Here is a 20,457-nt window from a genome sequence, read left to right on the forward strand (position 1 = left end):
AGCATTTATGACAGGATCCTACTAATTCTCCAGGAGGATTATCAGCGGTTAAGGATATAAGCAGAAAATAGAAAGAATAGACTAAGCAACTTGTGACTTGCGTATGTGATAAACTATCCTCTGCAGATTTCAGGGACAAGAACACGGAACAAAGTTGAAATCTTATTATAGTTTTGTTCATCCTTGAACTACTGAAACAATGTATAGATAATCAGTATCTGTTTTTCTTTCAGTATCTGTTTCCTGTTATTGCTTGCTTACCTTGCAGAACAGCTGAACTGCAGATTTATATGGATAGGTGTCAAAGAGATTTCAATAAAAGGGGTAGAAGCAGAGCAGGGGTGTGGAGAACTCGAGTGAACTTCACTAATAAGAGTGAATATAGTGTGCCTCTCCCCAAAAGCTTTTGCCTATGAAAAGTCATTGACTGTATTAAGTGTTTTATTGCTCTTGGCCTCTCTGGGACAGGAGGCAAAGAACTGAGTGTCCAGTAAAAATTCAGCCTCCATCCCACCAGTAGGCCACCTGGGATGGTTACTTGGATGACGGCTATGCTCTCCTGTAGCTAGTCAAAAGCCGTCCCTTACATTGAATGGGGAGCCTCTGACTTGAGGAATCCCTGTCTTCTGCTTCGGTTCTGACTTAGAAGAATCCCTGTCTTCTGCTCCAGTTCCAGCTCGTCCCAGTCCATCTGTCCCTGCTTGCTCCAACCCGTCTGCTCCAGCTTGCTCCAGTCCATCTGTCTCAGCTTGTCTACTCCAACTTGTCCCAGTCCATCCGTTCCAGCTTACTTCAGTCCGTCTGCTCCAGCATGTTCCAGTCCTGCTCCAGCCTGTTCCAGTCCTGCTACTCCGCTTCCTTCTGCTCCAACTTGTTCCAGTCCGTCCGTTCCAGCCTGTTCCAGTCCATCTGCATTGCTTGTTCCAGCATGTTCCAGTCCGCCTGTTCCAGTCCATCTGTTCCACCTTGTTCCAGTTCGTCCATTCCAGCGTGTTCCAGCCCATCTGCTCCAGCTTGTTCCAGCCCATCTGCTCCACCCTGTTCCAGTCCGCCTGTTTCAGCTTGTTCCAGTCCTGCTCCAGCTTCCTTCTGCTCCAACTTGTTCCAGTCCGTCCGCTCCAGCTTGCTCCAGCCCATCTGCATTGCTTGTCCCAGCGTGTTCCAGTCCGCCTGTTCCAGTCCATCTGCTCCATCTTGTTCCAGTCCATCCGTTCCAGCTCGTTCCAGTCCATCTGCATGGCTTGTTCCAGCATGTTCCAGTCCGCCTGCTCCAGCTTGTTCCCGTCAGTCCGTTCCTGCTTGCTCTAGTCAACCAACCTGACTGCCTGCCTGCTAGCTTGTTAGCCCACTGACTTACCTGCTCAGCCCTGCCTGCCTAACTACTAACCCATCAACCAACCTGCCTGCCTGCCTGTTATCCCATCAACCAACCTGCCTGCCTCCCTGCTAGCTTGTCAGCCCATTGACTTACCTGCTCGCCAGCCCATCAACTTCTTCTCAGCCTATCTACCAACCTACCTGCTTATCAGCCCATTGACTTACCTGCTCGCCAGCCCATCAACTTGCCTACACCTCAGCCCATCGTCGTGCCTGCTTACCTACCCATCATCTACCTGCCTGCCTTCAAGCAGCACATCTACCTACTTTCCTCCCCAGCCTACCTGCCTGCCTGCTGCTTACCGTTCCAATTCTAAGCCTCCAATCCAACCTTCCCGCTCTATTTGTTTAACACCTCAACCACTACATATACACCCGTAACACCTCAGTCACTACTTATGGCCCCTGTACACATTCTCTTCCTTGCCCTGTCCCTTCCTAATCTTTTTCCCCTCCCCCTACCGCTGTCTACCGCTAAAACTCACTGCCCACCCATGTCCTCTCCCGTCCTGCTCACCACTGCAATACCCTATTCACCCCCGTCCCTCACCACCTCACCATCTCTCTTGTCCCCCTCCTCCTTCCTAGCTCTCAACCGTCAACACTTCCTTCCTGCCATTAACCCATCCCCATTCCTCCTAAGTGCATCCCATCTTCGTCGCCTTCATCGCCCTACCTCCCCCACCCTCCTCTGCACTCTCTTGCTCCTCCTCCTGCTATCCGCGGGAGACATCAATCCCAATCCAGGTCCCCCCCCCCCCATCTGTCCTCGTCCTAGCCATGCAAACGATTCCAGGATGTCTCCAATCTCATCCCTATTCCCTTCCTCCCCCCCTCTTCCCTCCCCTTCTCATGTGCCCTGTGGAATGCCCGCTCGGTCTGCAAAAAACTTCCCTTCACCCACGATCTCTTCATCTCTCATTCCCTTCAACTGCTCGCCCTAACTAAAACCTGGCTCTCCCCTGATGACTCTGCCTCAGTCGCGGCCCTATGCCATGGAGATTATCTCTTCTCCCACACTCCCCGCCCAGTTGGCCGCGGTGGAGGCATCGGGTTACTACTCTCGCCCTCCTGTAGTTTCCAACCCCTCCTCCTACCGCAATCTCACTGCTTCTCATCCTTTGAAGCCCACTCCATCCGTCAATTCTACCCGTTGCCACTCAGAGTGGCAGTCATTTACCGCCCCCCCGATAAATCCCTGTCTTCCTTCCTCACTGACTTTGATGCCTGGCTTTCTGTATTTCTTGATCCCTCATCTCCGTCCCTCATTCTCGGAGACTTTAACATACACGTTGATGACCCATCCGACTCTCACGCTTCTCAGTTCCTCACTCTAACATCCTCCTTCAACCTCCAGCTGTGCTCCACCACCCCTACTCACCAAAATGGCCATTGTCTTGACCTTGTCCTCTCCTCTTCTGGCTCACCCTCCAATTTCCAAGCCTCAGCTCTTCCTCTCTCTGATCATCACCTGATCACCTTCACACTTCTTCACCCCCCCCTCAGCCCCGCCCAACATTAACCACTACTTCCAGGAATCTCCAGGCTATTGACCCTCCCACCTTATCCTGTAGTATTTCTAATCTCCTCCCCTCCATCATGTCCTCCGAGTCTGTCAACAAAGCTGTCTCCGCTTACAATGCCACTCTCTCCTCTGCTCTGGACACCCTCGCACCATCCATCTCCCGTCCCACAAGGCGTACTAATCCCCAGCCCTGGTTGACCCCTTGTATCCGTTACCTTCACTCCTGCGCCCGATCTGCGTAATGCCTCTGGAGGAAATCTCGCACCCATTCAGATTTCCTTCATTACAAATTCATGCTATCCTCTTTCCAGTCCTCCCTATTCCTTGCCAAACAGGACTACTACACCCAATTGACCAATTCTCTCAGCTCCAACCCTCGTCGTCTCTTCGCCACCCTTAACTCCCTCCTCAAAGTGTGGAGGAAAGCAACAAAAATTATATGGGGCTTGAGCCAAACGGCATATGAGAAGAGACAGGACGACCTGAATATGTATACCTTAAAGGACAGAGGGAGATATGATACAGACTTGAAAGGTATTAATATAGAAACAAATATTTTTCAGAGAAGGGAAAGTGGTAAAACTAGAGGACATGAATTGAGGTTGCAGAGTTAAACTTAGGAGTAATGTCAAAAAATTATTTTTCACGGAGAGGGTGATGGATGCCTGGAATGACCTCCTGAAAGAGGTGGTGGGAAAAAAAAACCTGTGGCGGAATTCAAAAAGGCATGGGATGAACAAAGAGGATTTCTAATTAGAAAATGAATCGTACAAAACTTAAAAGGTTGCATACGTGTTTGCATGTCAAGTGGTGCTTAGATGGCGACTCTGGCTTCATTAACCAAGGCCAGTGCTGGGCTGCATTATATGCTCTCAGTGACACATATGGCAATCCAGTTTAGGACAGGCTAGAGAGAGCTTCAATGGAAATTCCAGTGGTTTGGAATGTGAGGATAGTGCAGGGCAGACTTTTATGGTCTTTGCCACTCAAACTGAGAAGATGGATTAGGATAGCATGGCGTGGGCTTTGATGTCAACTCCAGTAGTTGGAACAAAAGGATAGAGCCGAGTGGACTTCTATGGTCCATGTCCCAGAAACACCAAAGAAAGACCATGATCAAGTACATAATATGTTCAATGTTGATTTAAATCTTGAATTGATAATGAATATGACTGTTGGGGAAACTAGATGGACTATTCAGGTCTTTATCTGCCGTCACTTACTATGTTACTATGTAATACACCGCCTTGGGTGGAATTTATTAACTGTTTTTATAAAGAGATTCTCCCATTTGCTCATAAAAACAGTTAATAAATTCCAACAAATAAATAAACAAATAAAATGCAATGACAGATTCCCGTCAGTTAAAAATCTTCAATTTTAACAAACTTAAAGGATATCTTTAAAAGGGTATAAAATGAAACAAATTATGTGTTCAAACTCAAAGGAAATTCACAAAATTTAAAATACTAAACTGTACAAATACAAAAGAGATTTTGAAAACCATTTCAATTATGTAGATAATTTTATAAACTACCTATTAAACTACGGATCACAGAACATCTTAGTAATTTGCGAAGACAAGTTGTGGAAGCTCCTCTAGTTAATCACTGGAGGTCTGCGCATCATAAACTGTATGACTGGCGATTTACAATTCTGGAGGTAGTGTCACTTCTATGAGGAAGTAATGTTTCTACGTAAAGAGCAAAGATACATTTTTAAATTGGAACTGTAGGATCGGATGGGCTGAATAAGGAGGTGGAATGGTCCAATGTTTGTTGAGAGTTTCTTTTTTGCGTTTTGATTGGCTTTGGATTTTTTTGTGATGTCATCGGGAGTATTTAAATACCAGACTGAGGATGAACATTTTCTGTCCGTTAATGTGGATAGCGCTGGGTGAAGTTTTCTGGCCCGGTAGCACTATTATTTTGTTTACAATTATTGAGATTTTGCATTGCATTTTGATTGTTTTGAATAAATAAACATTTTTTGTGGTTTTGTTTTCAGTTTTGTTTTGAAGACCCTCTGATAAAGTCATCATATGGTGAAACCTGGATCCTGGTTGGGGCGTTTGGGATCATCTTTTATATCTTACTTGGACACCCTTTCATTGTGCCTTGCAGCTGTTTGATATATCGTCAACAAGCTAAGTGGGCTTTTTACAAAGGCGTGCGCTAAAAATAAGTGTGTGCTAAACACTAGAGGCGCCCATATATCCCTATGGGCATCTCTAGTGTTTAGTGTGCACTAAAAACACTACTATGCCTTTGTAAAACACCCCTTAAGCAACTATGAAGATTTCACACTATACTGTACACTATGAACATTTTGTGTTATGAAGTTACTGGAAGAGAAATCTCTATATGAACATTTATGATGGTGTGACGATTGAGATACGGATGCCTATATATGTTTTATATATACACTTTGGGGCAACTGTATTATTTCTGAGCACTTTCATCACAATTTATTTTAGTTCTGGATTGTTTGAATTTATAATTTTACAAAGCATTTTCCACATGCAAAGCACATTTTGCACCTGGAAAACGATTCAAAATTGCACACAAAGTAGAACGTGCTTTACACGTGGAAAACGCCTTATAACATTGACTCAAGGAAGAAGGTTTTAAAAAAAACAGGACTTTCCCCACAATAAATGTAATACAAACTGTGTTTAAAAAAATTAACCCTACAAAATCAAAATTAGGAGGAAAAAAAAAAAAGACTCAGAAACAAGACCAAATACTGTATAAATTACAGGACCAATAGAGAGAGTGACTTTAAAATGAAAGAAAAAATTATCATTGTTCTAAGACATTTCAATGAAAATACATCAGTAGAGATCTACTTTTCAGCTGCATCAAATGTTCAAGTTGAGGCAAGAGATGGTTTGACTCCTTTTGTCTCCTTTTATACCTGATCCCATATATCCACATTTACAAATGCTCATGATGTTAAAGCTTAAAAAAAAGTGTGTATATGGAGGAAATTCTGTGTTTCTAAAGCTGCTTTCCTGGTTCTTTAGCTTTTTCATTTTAACAAAGTGTGATGTTTCACAGGAACAATGCATGGTGCACTGTATTTGTGAACTAGAAAATGTCCATAAGGAAAAATTAACAAAAAAAACCCCACCACCAAATCAAAAAAAAAAAAAACACCACACGCATAAAAATAGTATCATTAAATTTAAAAAAGTTAAATTAAAACGAATACCTGTATTTTTAGAACCTGCTAGTTTTTGGATTTTATATGTTGCACAGTAGTACATTATCTGAAAATTAAGTGTAATTAAAAAAAAACCCAGGAGTAACTACCAACTGAATTTTTGATGATTCAAATGGCTTCCAATAAATCACATTTCAAGTATAAACTCATAATAAAGACAAGGAATATAGTACCCTTTCTCCAGTCATGGCAAAAGGAGCATTAAACCACTGCTCAAAGGTGCTGCAGCTTTTGAAGATAGTGGGAAGCAGGAAGTTTAACAGGGCCCACAGCTCAGGTAGTTTGTTTTGCAGTGGGGTTCCAGTCAGGAGGATTCGTCTTGGGGCAACATAATGAGTGTTCAAGACCTGAGTCAGCTTGCAATGGTGATTCTTCATCCTATGCCCTTCATCAACTATCATGTACTTCCATCGAATCTGTAAAATGAGAACAAGAAAAATGGGTAAACTCTAACACAAACGTTTAGAAAGCACACCCTTCAGGAAGAAACAATTACAGATATAGCAAAATCTACAAAAACCCAGTGGCTCCGAATTTAGGAGATCTGGGTTTGATGTTCAAGTATAGCTTTATTCTGGGATACTGAGGCAGAAGAATTCATAGCACATGGTTTCAGAGTTCTAGAAAATCAGGAGTTAGTGAAAGCCAGGTCAGAGAAATGGCTTTTTATTTGCCATAGAAAATCAAGTAAGCTTGGAAACCCCTCCATCTCTTCCGGAGAGGTCATACCTCGTTTCCATGTGTAATTAAGGAATGTGGATCTCTTTAATACAACTTAAAAGATTTTTTTCATAGACTAATAGCTCTACAAACCACTAGATGGTAGCAAACAGTGAAAGATAGCTTCTAGCACTGGGTTCTTAACCACTACATAGTGGATAGATGATGAAAAAGACAGAAAGAAAACACAAAATGAATTGTTGTCTCTTATCACCCATTATCATAGTGAAAAATCAAGATGCCAATGAATATAAAATTGAGAGGAAGGAGGCCAAAGAGAGAAAGAAAGCAAGGACAGAAATGGAAGGGAAAACAGAAAAAAAAAAAAAAAAAAGAGGACAAGACCCAGAAGAGTAATCATGGGGTGAGGGTAAAAAAGGAAAAGACTAGAGAGAGAGAGAGAGAAAGAGAGAGAGAGAGAGAAAGTTTTTGCACCTTAATTGCAAAAGTTAAAGGTGTGGTAAGTACAAAGACTGTGTGGTACATGCATGGGGTGTGCACAGCATCTGCACTATATATAATGCACAGGGCAAACACTTAACCCACACAAGCCTGCTTTCCATGCCTTGGCAGACAGCATGTTATCTGCTCAGGCAAAGAATACGGGCCCCAGTGCTGCCCAAAGTTTACAAAAACCTTAAAGAACTGCGCAGGGGTCACACATCCTAATGATCACTCCCCCCCCTCAACCTGAGCACTTTGTTACCCCTCCCACGTCTTACCCCAGGACACATCTAGGACTTCCCTGGTAGTCTAGTAGCATCTGGGAGGGGGACAGGGGAGGGAGAGAGTTGGTTGACTGCCACTGTGGTTCTTTTATCTTTTTTAAACTTTGGACAGCAGTAGCACTACCAAGCTGTTGGTAACTCAGCAGCAATTAACACCACAGCTGATCATCCCCTATCTCTGACCCTTTACTGCCCATGATCTGCCCCTAACCATATTTAGCAGCAAGTGTAAGTTTTGTAACTACACTGGCTGTTTTAACACACCAGCTGTTACCACAGTTTTGCGCTAATGGCTATTGAGCGATGAAACTTGAACTAACTGTTTAACACAACTTAGTAAAAGGGCCTCAGAAAGGCATAAGGAGGGATATTTATTGCATTTATGCCCCACATTTGCCAACCTAGTGGTAGGTTCAATGTGATATACAGTAGACAATAGAAAACAAGTTATATATTAGAAGAAATGTGATGTGATCAGAATAGTTCAGATAGAATAGTCCACGTAAGGTCAGTTCAAGTTTGTGGGTAAGGAATGGTGGACTGTTTGCCTTTAGGCTAAGTGTTGTTGCCTAGGAGGAGTGTTTTGAAGAGGTGTGCTTTCAGGCATTTTCTGAAATGTACGTAGTTGTTTATGGATTTTAGGTTTTTCAGTAAGGAGTTCCAGATTTTGGTGCAGACGTAAGAGAAGGTTGTTATGTATGTGGTTTTTTTTTGTATTTCAGGCCTTGACATTTGGGGAAGTGGAGGGTTAGGCAGGATCTCGTGCTCTTGGTTGCGTTGCCTAGTGGTAGGGTAATTAGGTCAGACATGTAGGCCATGGTGATGCCAAAGATTATTCTGTAGGCCAAGACACAGATCTTGAAGGATGTGCGCGATTTAACAGACAGCCAGTGTAGGTTGTCAAGCAGAGGACTTGCACTTGCGAATCAATTCTTGCCAAAGAAGTCTTGCTGCAGTATTTTGTGCAATTTGTAACTTCTTGCATCCTGTGTAGATTCCGTTACAGTAGTCTGCATATGCCATAGTTTCGATAAGGGAGCAAAAGGCGTCTTATGGAAAATAATCTTTTATACGTTTTGAGTTTCTACATTGTCTGAGACATTTTCTTATTAGTATTTGTTACTTGTCTGTCAAAGGATAATTTGCAATCTATGGTGATTCCTAGGATCTTCACATCATCTGCTATGGGAATAATTGTTCCCATAGCAATAATGGATGTAAAGTAATCGATATTGTATGGTGATTTAAGTATCAAGCAGTGAGTTTTTTTACTATTTAGTTTCAGTTTGAAAGTTGATGCACAAAGTTTCATGAGATTTATGCTGTCTGTGATTTTGGTCGTAATTTCGGTCATAATTTCAGATATGTCTTTTTTGAAGGGAATAAAGATGAAACCATCATCTGCGTAGAGATCTTGAAAGAGGGACCATCATAAGGTTGAATAATAATGGAGAGAGTGGTGAACACTGGGGTACTCTGCATTCCGCTTTCCAAGGGTTGGAGATCGTGAAGTTTTTTCACTTGGTAGAGATTGGGTGGTCAAGAATCCCCCAAACCAAGTACTTTCCCTCCTATTCCTATTTTGTCGAGGATTCTTTGCAAGATGGTGTGATCGACCAAGTCGAATGCACTGGATATGTCAAACTGTAGTAAGAGGATATTATTCCCAGTTGAGATTTCATGTTTGAATTTTGTGTAATTAGTACTGTTTCTGTGCTGTGGTGGGTCCTCAAGCCTGATTGGGATTCATGTACTATAGAAAATTTGTTGAGATATTCGGTTAGCTGCTTGGCTATGACACCTTCCATTATTTTAGTTGTTAGAGGTATGTAATTTGAGATATCACCAGTGCTTTTTTTGTGCTGGTATAGTGTACTGGCACCTTTTATTTCTACCTCTCAAGCCCCCTCTCACTGCTCCTGTTTCCTCGTTCCTTGCAGCCTGCTTGACAGTCCGGGTCCCCGATCAAACAGTACAAGACCCGGCTGGAACACTCAGCCGCCGAGTCTATCCACTCGCAGAGGACCTGTTGGTACTGACCCTCTGACGCATATGTGATGTGTCAGAGAGGGCAGAACTAACATGGCCTTCCCAAGCTTGTGGCATTGGCATGAAGGCTCGGAGTCATCAGTGCTTGTGCCAGGCCTTGTACTGGCTGATGCTGGGGGCCCGGACTCTCAAGAAGGCAGCCAGCAGGAGAAGGATGGGAGGGAGGGAGAATCGCTGGACATGGATGGGAGGGGAGGGCAGGGCAGGGGAGAGAGAAGACATGCTGGACATGGATGAGAGGGGAAGGCAGGGGAGAGAGGAGAGTCGCTGGACACGGATGAGAGGGGAAGGCAGGGGAGAGAGAAGATATGCTAGACATGGATGGAAAGGGAGGGAAGGGAAGAGAGAATAACTGGACATGGATGGGAGGGGAGGGCAGGGAAGAGAGAATCACTGGACATGGATGGGAGGGGAGGGCAGGCCAGGGAAGAGAGGAGAGAGGAGAATTGCTGGACAAGGATGGAGGGGAGGAGAGAGAAGAATTGCTGGACAAGGATGAAGGGGAGGAGAGAGGAGAATTGCTGGACAAGGATGGAGGGGAGGAGAGAGGAGAATTGCTGGTCAAGGATGGAAGGGAGGGTAGGAGAGAGGAGAATTGCTGGTCAAGGATGGAGGGGAGGGTAGGAGAGAGGAGAATTGCTGGTCAAGGATGGAGGGGAGGGTAGGAGAGAGGAGAAATGCTGGTCAAGGATGGTGGGGAGGGTAGGAGAGAGGAGAAATGCTGGACATGGATGGAGAAGAGGAAAGAGGAAAGAGGAGAAATGCTGGACATGGACACAAGGGATGTGAGAGAGAAGAATGCTGGACATGGATGGAGATGAAGGAAAGGGAAGAGAGGAGAAAAACTGCATATGAATGGAGAAAACTGCATGTAGATGGAGAAAATAGGCAAAAGCTGGAACCATGGTATACCTCCTCCAATCAATTCCACAGAGGACCCCGTACTTATGGATGTAGGGCAAGAAATGAAGATGAAAGGAGGAAAGTAAAGAAATAAATGGAAGGAAGCCCTGAAAACGGAGTTAAGAGAACAGATAGAGAGCACCAGAATCAGAGACTGGGGCCAACATGATCAGAAAAACAAAGTCACTAGATAACAAAGGTAGAAAAAGTAATTTTATTTTCATTTTAGTGTTTGGATTATGTCCAATCTGAGAATTTACATCTGCTGTCCTATTTTGCACTCGGTAAACTGCAGCTGTAACAGCTTACAGTAATTATTATCATGAAAAAAATCACATTTTTTTTTTCTCCTATACTGGTATAAAATTTCAGTGATGCCTATTTGTATGTGCCATGGCTGGTATAAGGGGTGTGGCTACCATAGGAGCAGAGCCATAGATGGTGACCCCACCCATTGCCTGTTCTTCTATCGGGACTTTGCCGGAAAGAACGTGTGATGTGGATAAGATGGGCTATGGCTCTTCTCAGCGTCACCCACCGTGAGAATCGGTTAAAGTGGTGCATTCCGGTATCCTTGGCTGAGATACTCGTGGCAAGGACCTTGACTATCGAACGGACTTCGACATCATCTTCTGGGTTCACCAGTTCAAAGGAGTTTGTGGTAGTTGTAGTGGCACTTTTTGGTTGTGTGAGGAATTTTGGCCCTGTTAGCCAAGTCGTTCGCATCAGGTGCGTTGCTGGGAGCACTGGGTATCACTGATATTTTTTCTGATGTCCTTTGGGATTGGCATAAGAATGTTTCCTTTGGGAACTGGCCTTCTCGGAACATGAAGTTTAGATAGAAGGTTAATTGGTCAATGAAACGGTTTGGAGGAGCGTTCATAAAACAGTTGGGACAGGTATCAAGTGTGCAGTCAAGAATTTTCTTATCACTTGTGTTACTGACTCATTGGTAAGCCTGTGTGAAGGTCGCCCAAGTTCTGTCTGCTGGCGATTCCTCTGGGGAGTAGCTGAGTTTGTCTATTAGCTCTTCAAGGTTGGTGTTAGTCTGTGGTACACTCTTCCTTAACATGATTTTCTCTTCGAAACATCTGACCATTCTGTGTGCTGGTGGGGGGTCATCATTCCCCATAGTAAGACATTTGCAGGGGGATGATCAGAAGCAAACACCAGTGCTAGAGGCTCTCAGAGCCATACTAGCGCCGGCATTTGCTAATGTCCCATGATCAGAGCCCTCGAGCGCTAGCATGCAAATGCATGCTAAAGAGGGTAAACATATTCATCCCAATGATCAACAGCCAGCGAACAAAGATTGGGTCGCTGGCTGCGGCAAACCCTACGCCAGCTCCGAGCTGGTGTTAGGATTTGCAGATCATTGAAGAGGAATGGTGAGCCCTGTCCAGCATGCATTTGCATGCTGGCAGGCCCCCATTCTCCCCCAACAGCAAACATGCCAGCGACAGGGGGCTGGAGGTAAGGCAGACCTCCGGTCCCGCCCCCCCCCCCCCCCCCCCCCCACAGGTTCAGGGAGGGCTGGAGATCCGGTGGGTCTCCAGCCCCCCTAACTCCCCCAGCAAAAGGTCCCTGGTGGCCTAGTGGGTGACCAACCAACCCCCCACCCCCACCCCCATGCACAGGGGGGCTGGAGGTCCGCTGCACCTCTGGTCCCCCCCCCCCCCCCCAGGTTCAGGGAGGGCTGGCACATGTCAAATTTGCAAAATCACTTTGGAAACCAAAAACTTCAAGAATGTTCTGAATGGACAAGAATAGCCTCTTGTCCATTTTACCAATAGCAGAACGGACTTTGTGGTTTATGTTATTCAGTGCCCGTGTCAAAAAATTTATGTAGGCATGACAACAAGGGCATTGAAAATTAGAATGCTCGAACATATATCTATCATTGTAAGGCAGAACATGAAAGAACCACTAGTAGAACACTGTACCACACTTAAGCACAAATGTGAAGAATGTAGATGCTGTGTCCTTGATCAGATACAAACAAATCAGAGAGGAGGAAACAGAAAATTAATGCTTCAACGGAGAGAAGCTAAATGGACATTCAAATTGAAAACATTGGAACCCCTGGGTTTAAACAACAAAATTGATTGGCATGTGTTCTATTAATTGGATTATAAGTTCAATTATTTAGATTTCTTTATCGCAGCCATTCTAAGCCAGCTGTTACCTGGCGTGTGACGTGTAAGCGCCATTTTGTCTGAAGCACAGAGACTTGAGAGTATGTGGACCAGAGTTAAGCGGCACAGCTTTTTCAAACTGTATTTTCTAGATTCTGGCTGAATCCTGTTTTTTAGATACTACTGGAAAGTCGAACTAGCAACACTGGTCCCTGAAGAAGCCACACAGAGGTGAAACGGTGGCCAAATGTATTTTCTAGATTCTGACAATCCTATTTTTTAGATACAACTGGAAAGTCGAACTAGCAACACTGGTCCCTGAAGAAGCCACACAGAGGTGAAACGGTGGCCCCATCAGACACAAGCTAAGTGTTGCTTTCTGCATTACTAACTCATTCCTTTAAGCTTGTATGCTTGGATTTATAGTCAAACACTAATGTGTATACTTTTTTGAATTTAAGCACAGCACATAGTTTTTAGAATTGAGCACATTCATGAAACCGCTATCCTATATAATAATTCTCACCTCCAATGTTCTAATCTTGCTGTCTGTGTCCGTGGCTCTTTTGGAGTTGCTGAGCTAGGCTCCATAGTCAGGCTGATGTCACCGTTGAAATTATGCTGTGAACTTCAGAACCCGCGAAAAAAGAAAAAAAAACCCCAAAACATTCCATGCCTCACAGCTGATCCATGTCCAGCGACCCTCCTCTCTCCCCTGCAGCCACCCATGTCCAGCGACCCTCCTCTCCCCCTGCCCTCCCTGTAGCCAACCACGTCCAACGACCCTGCTCTCTCACCTGCCTCCCCTCCAGCCACCCAGGTTGTGTAACGAATTCATCGGGGCAGGCAGGAAAGATCCCCGGTCCTGCCTGCCCGCTGCTGGCGCTGACCCTCCCCACGCTGCCGGATCGCTGTTCAAAATGGCCGCCGACACTTACAAGGGCAGCCTCCAAGAGTACAGCAGAAGTCTCGCGAGTCCGCCATTGGAAGTCTCGGTGGCCATTTTGAACAGCGATCCGGCAGCGGGGGAAGGTCAGCGCCAGCAGTGAGCAAGCAGAACTGGGGATCTTTCCTGCCTGCCCCAAAGAATTCACTACACAATCTGGGTGGCTGGAGGGGAGGCAGGTGAGAGAGGAGGATCACTGGACATGGGTGGCTGCAGGGGGGGCAGGGGTAGAGGAGGGTCGCTGGACATGGGTGGCTGCAGGGAGGGCAGGGGAGAGAGGAGGGTCGCTGGACATGGGTGGCTGCAGGGAGAGCAGGGGAGAGAGGAGGGTCCTGAGACCAGAGAGGTGGGGGTGGAAGGGGGTCCTCAGACCATATAGGGAGGAGGGGGTCCTGAGAGAGGTGGGGTGGGGGCACACACTCTCTCTTAGACACACTCTCTCTGTCACACACACACAGTCTCACACACACAGACACTCTGAGGCATATTTTCAAAGCACTTAGCCTTCCAAAGTTCCATAGGTTTCTATGGAACTTTGGAAGGCTAAGTGCTTTGAAAATAAGCCTCTCTGTCTCTCACACACACACACACTGTCTCTCTCTCTCTCATTCTCTCTCTGACAGATACACTCCATCTCTCTCACACACACTCTCTCTCTCTCTCTCTCTCTCTCTCAAACATACACTCTGAGGAATACCTTGCTAGCGCCTGTTTCATTTCTGACAGAAACTGGCCTTTTTTACTAGTATATTATAAAAAACTAGTAAAAAAAAGGCCCATTTCTGACAAAAATGAAACAGGCGCAAGCAAGGTTTTCCTCGGAGTGTGTATGTTTGAGAGACAGTGTGTGTGAGAGATGGAGTGTGTGTGTCAGAGAGAGAATGAGAGAGAGAGAGCGTGTGTGTGTGTTTGTGTGAGACAGTGTATGAGAGAGAGAGTGTGTGAGAGACAGTGAGATAGAGTGTGAGACAGAGAGTGTGTATGTGAGAGACAGTGAGTGTGCCCCCCTCTCGCAGATCCCCCCTCCCACCCCCACCTCTCTGGTCTCAGAACCACCTTCCTCTCCCCCCTCTCCAGCCATCCATGTCCATCGACCCTCCTCTCCCCCTGCCCCCCCACCCGCAGCCACCCATGTCCAGCGACCCTCCCCCTCCTCCTCCCCCCGTACCCCTCGAGCCACTCATGTACAGCGACCCTCCCCTCCCCCTGCGCATCAAACCCACTCGCCACCCGCAGCTGCCACTGGTAACGCTGTCCGGCCACTGCTGCTTCTCCTGTTGAGCAGCAGCGGCCGCTACAAAAAGAAAAAAAACAATACATGTTTTTAAACCTGAAACGCGGCACCGTAGACAGCCATCAGGCATTGGCTGTCGGCTCTGCAGCCGCTCCTCTTCTCACCTCCACGTCACTGCCCCTGGAGTAAGACCCCGGAGGAGCGCAGTGATGTGAGAGGCGAGAGGAGGAGTGGCTGCAGACCTGACAGCAAATGCCTGATGGCTGTCTGCGGTGCCGCAGTTCAGGTTTAAAAACATTTACTGCTTTTCTTCTGTTTGTAGCAGCCGCTGCTGCTCAACACGAGAAGCAGCAGCGGCCGGACAGCGTTACCAGTGGCAGCTACGGGTGGAGAGGGGGTTGATATGCTTGGGGGGGCGGGGGAGTTGATGGGGTTTGGGGGGGTGGTGTTGATGTGTTTTGGGGGGGGGGGGGGGCTTGGGTGATGCACCAAGGGGGTGAAACATTTATGTCTTTTTTTCTTTTTGTAGCGGCCGCTGCTGCTCAACAGGAGAAGCAGCAGCGGCTGGACAGCGTTACCAGTGGCAGCTACGGGTGGCGAGGGGGTTGATGTGCTTGGGGGGGGAGGGGGTGTTTGATGTGCTTGGGGGGGGGGGAGGGCTTGGGTGAGGCACCGAGGGGGTGTTTGAGCGGTGCACTCACAGCTGATTCCCAGGCAGGGAGAGGAGTAGGGAAACACGCGGAGAAAGTTGCTCCGCGTGTTTCCCTACTCCTCCCCCTGCCTGGGAATCAGCTGTGAGTGACGTCAGCCTGGCTACGGAGCCTAGCTCAGCAACTATAGGAGCCACGGACACAGGCAGCTACTTTAGAACGTTGGTGGTGAGAATTATTATACAGGACAAGGAGAGTATTCATAAATCCTTATGATAGAAACGCAACAACGGTTCTTTACATTTTCCGTTGTAAACCTACGACTTAACGTCCGGTAGGTTTCTGAGGGATTTCCTCCTTCTAAAATACATTAGTTTGATAAGCTACATTTTCTAGTGTTAGTTATTGGTTTTGTATAGATTTACCGTATTTGAGACACTAGTTTCACTACATTTTTTGTTCAGTGTTGAAGCTAGCAACATCAGATAAGTAAAGCTGCTTCTCCAGAGATTTTCTTTTTCATGTGGAAAGGAAGGGATACTTAGGACTCCTCCTTCTAAAGGACCTCTCAGGAGCGGTCTGTATCAGACTCATAGAAAAGCAAAGATACTTACCTGTAGCAGGTATTCTCCGAGGACAGCTGGCTGATAATCCTCACATGTGGGTCGGCAATCCGCCCCGGCACTGGAACCGGCATTTCAAATAGCAAAAAGTTTGCTAGAGTCTTCTGAGCGTGCAGTGCGTCCGACTGCGCATGAGCCGAGTGTCTTCCCACCGGCCGCACGGCCGCGATCCTCAGTTCAGTCAAGAGTGAAAAGAGAGATAGAGAATGGGAGATGGGTGGGTTTGTGAGGATTATCAGCCTGCTGTCCTCGGAGAAAGTGAATGATACATACCTGTAGCAGGTGTTCTCCGAGGACAGCAGGCTGATTGTTCTCACGACTGGGTGACGTCCGCGGCAGCCCCCACCAACCGGAAAAAAGCTTCGCGGGACGGTCGGCACGCAGGACACGCCCACCGCGCATGCGCGGCCGTCTTCCCGCCCGTGCGCGACCGCTCCCGCCAGTTGAATGACGAGCAAAAGATGAAACACACAACTCCAAAGGGGAGGAGGGAGGGTAGGTGAGAACAATCAGCCTGCTGTCCTCGGAGAACAACTGCTACAGGTATGTATCATTCACTTTCTCCGAGGACAAGCAGGCTACTTGTTCTCACGACTGGGGTATCCCTAGCTCTCAGGCTCACTCAAAACAAGAACCCAGGTCAATTGAACCTCGCAACGGCGAGGGTACAACAGAAATTGACCTACGAAGAACAACTAACTGAGAGTGCAGCCTGACCAGAATAAATTCGGGTCCTGGAGGGTGGAGTTGGATTTACACCCCAAACAGATTCTGCAGCACCGACTGCCCGAACCGACTGTCGCGTCGGGTATCCTGCTGGAGGCAGTAATGTGATGTGAATGTGTGGACAGATGACCACCTCGCAGCCTTGCAGATCTCTTCAATAGTGGCTGACTTCAAGTGGGCCACCGACGCTGCCATGGCTCTGACACTATGAGCCGTGACATGACCCTCAAGAGTCAGCCCAGCCTGGGCGTAAGTGAAGGAAATGCAATCTGCTAGCCAATTGGAGATGGTGCGTTTCCCGACAGCGACCCCTAGCCTGTTAGGGTCGAAAGAAACAAACAATTGGGCGGACTGTCTGTGGGGCTGTGTCCGCTCCAAGTAGAAGGCCAATGCTCTCTTGCAGTCCAATGTGTGCAACTGACGTTCAGCAGGGCGGGTATGCGGCCTGGGGAAGAATGTTGGCAAGACAATTGACTGGTTAAGATGGAACTCCGACACCACCTTCGGCAGGAACTTTGGGTGGGTGCGGAGCACTACTCTGTTGTGATGAAATTTGGTATATGGAGCATGAGCTACTAGGGCTTGAAGCTCACTGACCCTACGAGCGGAAGTAACTGCCACCAAGAAAATGACTTTCCAGGTCAAGTACTTCAGATGGCAGGTATTCAGTGGCTCAAAAGGAGGTTTCATCAGCTGGGTGAGGACGACGTTGAGATCCCATGACACAGTAGGAGGCTTGATAGGGGGCTTTGACAAAAGCAAGCCTCTCATGAATCGAACGACTAAAGGCTCTCCAGAGATGGCTTTACCTTCCACACGATAATGGTAAGCACTAATCGCACTAAGGTGATTCCTTACGGAGTTGGTCTTGAGGCCAGACTCTGATAAGTGCAGAAGGTATTCAAGCAGGTTCTGTGCAGGGCAAGAACGAGGTTCTAGGGCCTTGCTCTCACACCACACGACAAACCTCCTCCACTTGAAAAAGTAACTCTTTTTAGTGGAATCCTTCCTAGAGGCAAGCAAGACCCGGGAGACACCCTCAGACAGACCCAACGCAGTGAAGTCTACGCCCTCAACATCCAGGCCGTGAGAGCCAGGGACTGAAGGTTGGGGTGCAGCAACGCTCCGTCGTTCTGCGAGATGAGAGTCGGAAAACACTCCAATCTCCACGGTTCCTCGGAGGACAACTCCAGAAGAAGAGGGAACCAGATCTGACGGGGCCAAAAGGGCGCTATCAGAATCATGGTGCCGCGGTCTTGCTTGAGCTTCAGTAAGGTCTTCCCCACCAAAGGTAGGGGAGGATAAGCATACAGGAGGCCGGTCCCCCAATGGAGGAGAAAGGCGTCCGACGCTAGCCTGCCGTGTGCCTGAAGTCTGGAACAGAACAGAGGCAGCTTGTGGATGGTCTGAGAGGCGAAAAGGTCCACCGAGGGGGTGCCCCACTCTCGGAAGATCTTGCGTACCACTCTGGCATGGAGCGACCACTCGTGCGTGACTCTGCTCAGTTTGTCGGCCAGACTGTTGTTTACGCCTGCCAGGTACGTGGCTTGGAGGAGCATGCCGAACTGACACGCCCAACGCCACATCCCGACGGCCTCCTGACACAGGGGGCGAGATCCGGTGCCCCCCTGCTTGTTGACGTAATACATTGCAACCTGATTGTCTGTCCGAATTTGGATAATTTGGCAGGACAGCCGATCTCTGAAAGCCTTCAGTGCGTTCCAGATCGCTCGGAGCTCCAGGAGGTTGATCTGCAGATCCTTTTCCTGGAGGGACCACAGACCCTGGGTGTGAAGCCCATCGACATGAGCTCCCCACCCCAGGCGAGAGGCATCCGTCGTCAGCACTTTCGTGGGCTGCGGAATTTGAAATGGACGTCCCAGTGCCAAATTGGTCCGGATGGTCCACCAGAGCAGTGAAGTGCGGCAACTGGTGGAGAGGCGGATGACATCTTCTAGATTCCCGGTGGCTTGGAACCACTGGGAAGCTAGGGTCCATTGAGCAGATCTCATGTGAAGACGAGCCATGGGAGTCACATGAACTGTGGAGGCCATATGACCCAGAAGTCTCAACATCTGCCGAGCTGTGATCTGCTGAGACGCTCTGGTCTGCGAAGCCAGGGCCAGGAGATTGGTGGCCCTCGCTTCGGGAAGGTAGGCCTGAGCCGTCTGGGTATTCAGCAGAGCTCCTATGAATTCCAGAGACTGGGCTGGCTGGAGATGGGACTTTGGGTAATTTATCACAAACCCCAGCAGCTCCAGAAGTTGAATAGTGCACTGCATGGACCGGAGGGCTCCTGCCTCCGAGGTGTTCTTGACCAGCCAATCGTCGAGATATGGGAACACGTGCACTCCCAGCTTGCGTAGGTAGGCCGCTACCACCACGAGGCACTTGGTAAACACTCGTGGGGCAGAGGCGAGCCCAAAGGGCAGCACACAATACTGAAAGTGCCGTGCGCCCAGGCGGAATCGGAGATACTGTCTGTGAGCTGGCAGTATCGGTATGTGAGTATATGCGTCCTTTAAATCCAGGGAACATAGCCAATCGTTTTTCTGAATCATTGGCAGAAGGGTGCCCAAGGAAAGCATCCTGAACTTTTCTTTGACCAGGAATTTGTTCAGGCCTCTCAGGTCTAGGATGGGACGCATCCCCCCTGTTTTCTTTTCCACAAGGAAGTACCTGGAATAGAATCCCTGCCCTTCCTGCCCGGGTGGTACGGGCTCGACCGCATTGGCGCTGAGAAGGGCGGAGAGTTCCTCTGCAAGTACCTGCTTGTGATGGGAGCTGAAAGACTGAGCTCCCGGAGGACAATTTGGAGGCAGGGAGGCCAAATTCAGGGCGTATCCGCACCGCACTATTTGGAGAACCCACTGGTCGGAGGTTATGAGAGGCCACCTTTGGTGAAAAAATTTTAACCTCCCTCCGACCGGCAGATCGTCCGGTACGGACACTTGTAGGGCGGCTATGTTCCCGTGGATCCAGTCAAAAGCCCGTCCCCGGCTTTTGCTGTGGAGGCGCAGGGGGCTGCTTAGGCGCACGCTGTTGACGAGAACGAGCGCGCTGGGGCTGTCCCTGTGCCTGACGAGGCCTTCGGGCCGGCTGGTTGTACCTACGCTTCGCAAAAGAATAGGGTGCAGCCTGCCGGGCCCGGGAAAAACGTCCACCTGTGGAGGTGGATGCTGAAGGCGCCCGGTGGGAGAGCTTGTCGAGAGCGGTTTCCCGCTGATGCAGTTGGTCCACCATCTGCTTGACCTTCTCACCAAAAATGTTATCCCCCCGGCAAGGGACGTCGGCCAGTCTCTGCTGGGTGCGGTTGTCCAGGTCAGAGGCACGCAGCCATGAGAGCCTGCGCATCACTATACCTTGGGCCGCAGCACGAGATGCCACGTCACAGGTGTCATAGATACTCCTGGACAGGAACTTTCTGCACGCCTTCAGCTGCCTGACCACCTCCTGATAAGGCCTGGACTGCTCCGGCGGGAGCTTCTCGACCAGGTCCGCCAGTTGTTGCACATAGGTCCGCATGTGGATGCTCATATAGAGCAGGTATGACTGGATGCGGGTCACGAGCATGGAGGATTGGTAGGCCTTCCTCCCAAACGAGTCCAGAGTGCGA

General features: G+C 48.1%; 1 protein-coding gene across 5 annotated transcripts in view; it reads right to left on the reverse strand.

Moving 5' to 3' along the window:
- The window catches only part of SMARCA2 (SWI/SNF related, matrix associated, actin dependent regulator of chromatin, subfamily a, member 2), a 679,721-nt gene that overhangs the window by 369,935 nt on the left and 289,329 nt on the right, over positions 1–20,457 (reverse strand). For all 5 annotated transcript variants that reach the window (XM_030193821.1, XM_030193826.1, XM_030193822.1 and 2 more), the window contains exon 19: positions 6,301–6,543. In XM_030193821.1, the coding sequence (XP_030049681.1) occupies positions 6,301–6,543 (243 nt within the window). The remainder of the gene's footprint in view (positions 1–6,300; positions 6,544–20,457) is intronic.

This window comes from Microcaecilia unicolor, chromosome 2, assembly GCF_901765095.1.
Source record: "Microcaecilia unicolor chromosome 2, aMicUni1.1, whole genome shotgun sequence".
NCBI classification, from domain to species: Eukaryota; Metazoa; Chordata; class Amphibia; order Gymnophiona; family Siphonopidae; genus Microcaecilia; species Microcaecilia unicolor.